Below are 8,301 nucleotides of genomic sequence, written 5' to 3' on the forward strand. Positions count from 1 at the left end.
CCCCCCCCCCCCATCTGGCTGTATGACTGCAGCTTAATCACCTCTTTGCATTAGTTCAGGATCTCTCCCTCCTAGACCTGTTTGGAGAGAAGTAGACTTACGACTTTGTTCTTATTTTTCAAATTAAGCTAGTCAACACCACAAAACCTTTAAACACTCAGTGCAGCAAGAGGCACACTTATCTTTTCTGGTGGTATTCAATCTGTTTTTCCTTTGGTCTCTCTTCTGCCTTATTCTGTTGATTTCTTCCATGCCCCACCCTCACTGACACTTTGATACAGTTATTTACTTTACCCTGTGAGGCATTCCATGACTTCCAACTCCCTCTTCAAGAGGAGGAGAGCATTTTGCAATCTTATACATTATTAACACATCTCCATCTATCAGGGAAGCTTCTCAAACTGTCTCCAACCTTTCATCCTCTCTCCTGTAAAAGGGGCATCACCCAAAACATCCTAAATTCTGTTCGAGAAGAAGTATTGGGAAGTAGGCTTTTCCTGTTACATACTAAGAGGCAAGTTCAGCTACAGGTTGAAGAGTGAACGAAGGCTTCTTTTGTTTCCTGCTGAAAGCCAGCATGCAGAAAGATTTCCTTGTGTAGGACACCAATGTGGTAAGCTTCTCTTGTTCCAATGAACAATACCCATTTCTGAAATTTCAACCACTCCTCCTCAAAAAAGAAAAGCAGTGCAACTATTCAATTGCTTCCACAAGGAAACAGAAGAATGCCAGTTTGACTTGCACCTGAAAATAGACATCATACAAGGTTTGAAAATTTCAGTTTGCATCAGCTGCATCTCCAATTCCAAAGTGAGTTCTGGACATTGATAAACAAATGTTTTTGTTCTTAAATGTTTACACTATTTTCTTGCAGTTCTTCAATGGAAGGTATCATACCAAGCCACAATTTGTCAACTTATAATAATTGCTTACCTGGAAATAAAGAGACTTCCCACGAAGCACAGTATTAACATTTCTAGTTCCCCAAAATACAGATACAGCAAGCATTTATCACCTACTTCTAGTCAACTCACTCAACAGGAGATCCACCTAGGTCAGCAAGTCTTAACCAAGGTGTATAGCAGCCTGAGATGCCTTGAGTTCCTTTCAAAGCTGCATAGGGTGCTAAGCAATGTCAGCGCTGTTAGTTGTGCAAAGATGGTTCACAAGAGAAACCAATGGATTTTTAAATAGAAATCAATAGCATTAAAACATTCTGATCTATTTTGGTCCACGTTCTTTGCAACAGAAGAATTGTTCTATTATTTTTCTGCAATTTTTAAACAAGTAAAAGCTAAGAGCCGGTATTTTTTTGAGGGGTGACTTGAGTAACAAGGAGTGCGCTGAGTCTAAGAAGATCGAGAATCAGTGATCTAGGCTCTTATGTTGGCACCCGATCACTATAGTACAAACCCCATACATACTCAACAATTGTATCTGTACTTTACTCAAAATGATCTGGATTTGTATTGTGAAATGAGGTCAGGTCTTTTGGACGTCACTGTTCCCATTTTTTATTTCCTTCTACAAGTTCTATAAGGAAGCCTTCTTCTCTATTACCGCAGACAACATTGAAGATATAGGACCAGGGGTAGACAACCCCCAGCACAGTGCCAGAACATGGCAAGTAGAGGCATTCTGCTTGGCATGTGCGCCTCAGGGCAGACGGCAGGAAAGGGGCCAGGGCTGTGCTACCACATCAAGGACTGGGTTTCTCGTGGCTCTTCTACCATCCACCCTGGCACACCAACATCTTACAAGTCGAGGTTGTGGGTGTTTTTGGCACTCTGCCCAAAAACACTGCCAATCCCTGATATAGAGCTATAAGCCAGCTTGGATGATTTGTTAATAGTTTATTCCCCAAACATCTAGACACAACAAAATTTATAAGGAAGACTAGGAGGAAGGAGGAACAGAATATTCAAGAAGAGATACTTACAATATCCTGACAGATGTAACCAATTGCCTCCAAGGTAGACTCTTTCATGTGCTCAGTGCTGTGTTGATTTGTAACATTTGCTACCAGCTGAGGAATGAGTTCAGGCCACTGGTTCATGGGAATCTCTGCACAGGCAATGCCAGCCACACACTGGGAGGCTGAGCTGGGCCTGTATGTTTCTGTACCCAATGTCTGCAAGACCTGTAGAAAAACCATCAGGAATTCAGTCAGGTTCTGGATCATCAGTAGCAAGAATCAAACTACTTCAGCTTCTTCTTCTATAAAGAATTATTTGACCACAGGCAATTAATGTCTGTAAAACACAGGTTCCCAATCACTGGGCCATGGCCTGGTACCAGGCTGTAGTGGGTTGGCTGTCGGATCATGGCACAAGCCCCCCTGTTTGGACCCCTGTCTGTTTGCTCAGGTGAGCAGCTTCTGGGGTTAAAGCTGCGCGGCGGGGCAGCCCCAGGAGGGAGGCAGCTGGTTCTGCATGCCCCATCCACTCTCACCTGTCCGCAGTATAAAAAAGGTTGGGAACCATTGCTGTAAAAGGACTGGTATCCAGATTGCCTACTTCAGGCATAGGACTGATCATGCATGATTGCACAGATTTCAAAGCCACACTTCATAATTGTATATAGCCATCGTATGCAGAATTTAAAGTACACAGATGACTCATGTAGAAAACTGTTTGCCTTGTCTGACAGATGATCAGAAAATTAAAAAAAAGTTATACAAGTGATAGTTTAAATCCAGACACATACTTGGACATGAACAAGATAGAAATTTTAATTATTCAGCCCAATTCAAATAATTTCAATTATGAGATGAATCTGCAAGAGAAAACTGTTAAATCAGAATGCTCACAATGACAGTGAACAACACTAACCATGTTGTACAAGTTCCCCAAGCAACCCACTGCTGCAGTGTTAGCCAGAGCCTTAAACAATATACCTTTAGACATGAGGGAAACTACAGTAATCTCCATGGCCACTTCACCTCTGGTATCTACAAAACCTGCCTAGCAAAGTGTGGCAGTAGTGGCTTTAAGATGCAAGATGAACAAGGGAAATCCTATTAACTTCATTTCACATCTGATCTGCTATTGGTCAACACACTTCCATTCGACTTCACTTCCTGATTTAGTACAGATTAGCTTTTTCTTGATGCACAGGTTCTTACCACTACTACTCTTTTTTTTTCTGAAGTTCTCTCAATAAGTCACTTTTACCACATGACAAGAACTTCATTTTAAATTTTTTGACAGTTAGATAATATTGAAAGGCAAATTAAACTGATGAATTCTCTAACATGCTATGGCATAAGTTCCATATCTAAGGACCAGTCATTTTACAGTTGTATTTCTGCCAGAAGCAAAAAGTTAAGTTTCCTGCCACACACAACTCATTTGTGGTCAAAGAGAGCAACGGTACATCTCTGATTTCCAGTGAAAGAGAAACAGCTGAAAAAAAGTTAACATACACTATCTAGGTGCCCAAACTTACTTTGAAGAACATACAATGGTAAACATTAAGACATATCAGTTAAAACAAATTACTACCAAAAATGCATTTGCATCCAACAACACCAACTCATTAAACAGATCTGCAAACATTTTCAAGTGCATGTGGTCATGAGTCAAAATGCAACTACTACAAAGGCATCTGGTGTATACAATGCACTACCTTTGGGGGGTGTTAAAACAAACAAAAACAACAAAACAATTACAACAACCCCTAAAAGACAAAGATAGAGGCTTTAAGCTTGGCGTATTGCAAGATAAACTCCACTTCCATACAAAACTTAGGGTCACAGCTTTTAATATGTGGAATTTAGGTATTCCTTCTTCTTGGACTCCAAATGCTAGGCCCTGCATACACACGCAGATAGTGCCCATCTCTAGACTTTCACAATTAACATAGGGCAATAATTTCTGAGGAAATGCTTAAGCATGAAACAAAGATTGGTACCTGCTTTTCAAGCAATACAGCAAAGTAGGGAGAAATCTCCATCCTCTAAAGAGCCTGCTTACCATCTCAGAAATTTTGGAGTGGCTATTCAGATACTTCAAGAAAGGTTTTGTATTTTAAGAGCAGGTTTCAGTTTTTGCCTCAATGCTTCACCTATAATTCCTATTTATTTCCACACACATGTGCACGTGCACACATGCAAGAACTGAACTTGCCACCGAACAGAAGTGGTGGAAAGCCTAATTTGACACAGCATGTGCAAGAGTAACAGAATAACCGGTTGTGCAAAATGGCTCACAGGATAAACCCATGCATTTCCTGAATACACTGTACAATACTGCTTATTTAAAGGCCCAAACAGACATTCAGATATTTTGTCCGTCCCAACACTATTGTTGAAAGACTACCACCAACCTGCAAGCATCAGCAGAAGATGAACCAACAACTCGCTACCTCCATCCTCATCCATAATTTAGAAGAAATTATGGAGACTATGTGGTATTTTTCCCTTGGAGGGAACTATTACACAGCTAGTCCCTACCTAACTTGTACCTAGCTCACAGCTGCATCAAAATTTGTTTGAGAAACATGCAGGTCTCTTTAAGTCAGGGCAGGCAATTACTTTCAGCAGAGAGCTGCTTACCGAGTTTTGGCAAGCCATTGAGGGCCACATGGATAGGCAGCCAGGGACAGATTAATATTTATTTTCTAAATTTTTTAGGGGCCCCACAGGCCAGATAGAATGGCCTGGCAGGCTGCATCCACCCCCAGGCCGCATTTTGCCCACTCCTGCTTTAAGCATTGCTTTGAGCAACGTAAAATATTAGTAGAAGTACAATAAGGTCCACCATTTTGTCAGGATGCTGAGAACTAGTTAGGTTTTTCAGATGGTAAGAAATGCATCAAAACGCTCATTGCTCAGCCTCACAGAGAAACTGCAGTTAAGTTTAAAAGCAAAAGGACAAAAAAAAACCAAACACAACACCAACCAGAATTTACTGAAGATTCAGGTACACAACTTACATAGTTCTTGACTTCCCTCCGGGCATTGGCATCGATAGCAAGCCATCTCTGTTGGTATTGGGATTTGATATCTGGATCTTTAGACGTCAAAGAGTTCTTGATCTGCAAACCAGCTGCAACTCTCGCAACCTGGCTGTTTCCTGGATTTGCCAGCACTCTGGACAGTTCCACGAGGAAAGTGGGCTGGTTAGAAGGTAAGACAACATGTTCATAAATGGAAAATGTTTCTCAAATCTGTCCTTACTCAAAGCCTGATCCATCAGGTCTTCTGAACTATCAAGAAAAACTTAACCCAACCAAACAAGAATAATACTCTTTGGGCAATTTTTACAGTACACAACAACAGTAAACTGCTCCCACTGACAAACAACTGTGTACCCATCCCAAGATTACCAACATTAAGCTCCTAATTAGAACTAATGGGAAGCAACATAAATAGCTGTTGACTTTGTTTCAAGTAATCTTAAAAAATATCCCAAATAAATATCCAACACTTAACATTTATGCTCCTACCCTGTTGACAGCTCTCCTTAATTCAGCTACTTATGTCCCATGTATCATCCAAATCTTGACCCTGAGGGAAGCATCCAAGCTGTAGTTCCACACTGGAACTTTAAAAAGCTGACATTAGTCAGTTCTTATACAATAAAAAAAATATTTCTGCAAGAATAAGTTTACCTTACAATTTCCCTGATGTCCACATTAGTTATGTAGTACAGACAGTTTTGTATTATCTATATAAATGCCTGATTTTTTACGTTGTGGTTTTGATAATGACTAATGAAAAACACTTGCAATTTGGCAGCCTTGCATTTTTATAGTCTTTTGCTTTGTATGAGGTATGAAGAACAAGCTGCAGCAGTGAGGTGCCCATGCCAGGAGTGACCTAGTCTAAGACCTTGTCTACACTAGAAAAAAAAAGAGGCTTAAAAACAAACAAACAAACAAAACCGAAAGAGGTTTGGTACAGCTGTATTAATGTCAATACAATACAGCTGGACATAGCCGATGCAAGTCTTCCTGTAACTCCTGTCTGCTCTAAACCCAAACGTAACCAATTCCTAAAAATTGAACAGTTGCACTCAAATGTTAGAAACCTGTACAAATTTCCCAGTAGACAAAATGGAAAAAACTCTGGTAGTAGCTACAAACCACTGTAAGCAGCATGTAACAGAAGATCATGGATTTGTATACGACCCTGGTGAATACTTCACCTGACAAAATCGTAAGGAGGCTATCAAATAGTCTGTTTAGACACCTGAAATACAGTGTTTGCAAATAAAGTTTAGGTCCATCAATATAAGCTCAATTAAGCCTTGCAAAAACATCCAAAAAACATACTGGCCTAAAACAAAAACCTACCTCATTCACCCTTTATTATAAAAGTTCTTTGGGGATGAGTAGAATTACTTTTCTCATTATGGTAAAGTCAGAGATAAGGAATTTTGCCAGACTAGATTAAAGACTGTGGAAGCTAATGAAAAAAAATGTGAAAATGGCAACAGTCACAACCCCCAAGGAGACACTGGACTCAACTCTCAAAATTCCATTCTGATTTGATGCAGAGGAACTCTGGGACATGCAACTGAAAAGCAGGAGCAGCTTGTATTTGCCATTACTTAAGTAGTTGCAGGAAGCAGGCAGAAAATAATTTAACAAGAACTACATAAGTAGCTCTGTTTTATTCTGGGTCCAAACATCAATTGTTCCATCTGTAATTTAGACAGACTATTATAAAATCCTTTCACATTACATTTGGATTTGGGTCTGCAATGTACATGCTCTCACAGCTTCTATACATAACCAAGCTCTGCCAAAAGTATTGGCTAACGCTCTAGAATGTATGCAGGAAAAAAATTGCAAGAAGTGACTGGGACACATTTTCATCAGCTGCACCAGTAAAGTTTCTCAGCTACAGTTGGGTTCCAGTTACAGTGGAGGGTTACGACTTAGTAAACAGCTAGCCATAGAACAGGAACTAAAGAGAGAGCTACTAGAATATCTTTTAAACATAAAGGATATTCCAATTATGCTTCAGAAGGGTTCCATGATCACTAAACATGGAGTTGCATAGCAGATATCTCAGTTTAGTTTGGAGAAGAGACAACTGAGGGATTTGATAACAGTCTTCAACTACCTGAAGGGGGGTTCCAAAGACCATGGAGCTAGACTGTTCTCAGTGGTGGCAGATGACAAGACAAGGAGCAATTGTCCCAAGTTGCAGCAAAGGAAGTTCTTCCCAATACCTCACCTAAACTGTCTCACTAGGAGGGCAGTAAAGCACTAAAACAGGCTACAACAGAGAGGTGGTGGAATCTCCATCCCTGGAGGTTTTTAAGACTTGAGCAGACAAAGCTTTGGGTGGCATGATCTAGTTGGGGATGGTCTTGCTTTGAGCAGGGGGCTGCACTAGATGACCTCCAGAGGTCCCTTCCAACCCTCATTTTATACGATTTCAGAATTTCTTGTCCATTGACACTGGTGAAGTGGAAAGCACATACATGTCCGCATAAAGAAAAACACCCACATTTTGCTTCTAATCTGAAAGAGAAATAGGTGACCAACAGCAACAAGCCACACATCCTTGGACTCTTTCACTGAACTGCCATAATGACAAACAGCTTATTTGGCTGCTCACAGAAGAACCTTACACCTTGCAGCCCAATCCATCCTTGATTTTAGTGCACTCATGTGCAGGTGTTGCCATGTGTTTTAACGGGTCAACAGGAGATAGCCTTTTACAGGCCTGAGGGTGTGAGTGCTCCCCACCACACTTAATAAAATACACTTCAGCCACAGACCCTCCCCCAACCCAAGGTGAGGCTCTTTCTGCTTCTTGGTACTCTAGGCCAGATTAGACAAAGCAGAGCGGGGGGTCATAGCTCAGAAGACAGGGGATGATGATGAAAAGCAAGAAGGGGGTATATCAAAGGGGAAGAGGATGAGAAAAAAGGACCCAGCCCCAGTGAATGGAGAAAAAGAGAATGAGAAACAAAGGAGGCAAATGAAAAGAAGGAGAAGAGGAGCAAGTGCCCGTCAGAGGCAAAAAAAAAAAAAAAAATCAGTCAGTGAAGAAAGAGGAGCACCCTGCACCAAGCCTGCCAAAGCAGCAGGGGATGTGGGAGGGGGAGACGGGTCCCCAGCACAGGAAGGTAGCAGGACCCCAGGGGGCAGACAGGACTTGCCCCATGGTGGCAGTAGGGGCAGGATGGGGGGTAAGGAGCCACACCCCGCCCCAGGCCAGGCTCCCCACATGTCCCGCAGGCCCCATCCGCCCCCCACCCGCCGCACACGCAGCACCGCGCAGCCTAACACCCTCCCCCTCGGGCCGGATGCGCGCTGCGATTGGCCGCCGGGGCTCCCGGG

The 8,301-nt window shown here is 41.9% G+C and overlaps 1 protein-coding gene across 2 annotated transcripts in view; it reads right to left on the bottom strand.

The window, feature by feature from the left end:
- The window catches only part of KPNB1 (karyopherin subunit beta 1), a 41,177-nt gene extending 36,032 nt beyond the window's left edge, over window positions 1-5,145 (bottom strand). Inside the window, exons 1-2 of one of the 2 annotated variants that reach the window (XM_019523694.1) lie at window positions 4,936-5,145; window positions 1,940-2,140 (exon numbers count right to left, since the gene is read on the bottom strand). In XM_019523694.1, the coding sequence (XP_019379239.1) occupies window positions 1,940-2,056 (117 nt within the window). In that variant the 5' untranslated portion in view covers window positions 2,057-2,140; window positions 4,936-5,145. Of the gene's footprint in view, window positions 1-1,939; window positions 2,141-4,935 lie in introns of those variants that run through there. The other variant, XM_019523693.1, reaches the window with a different exon arrangement.
- Window positions 5,146-8,301: the final 3,156 nt, after the last annotated feature.

The sequence above is a fragment of the Gavialis gangeticus genome, unplaced genomic scaffold, assembly GCF_001723915.1.
Source record: "Gavialis gangeticus isolate Ggan-Ray unplaced genomic scaffold, GavGan_comp1, whole genome shotgun sequence".
NCBI classification, from domain to species: Eukaryota; Metazoa; Chordata; order Crocodylia; family Gavialidae; genus Gavialis; species Gavialis gangeticus.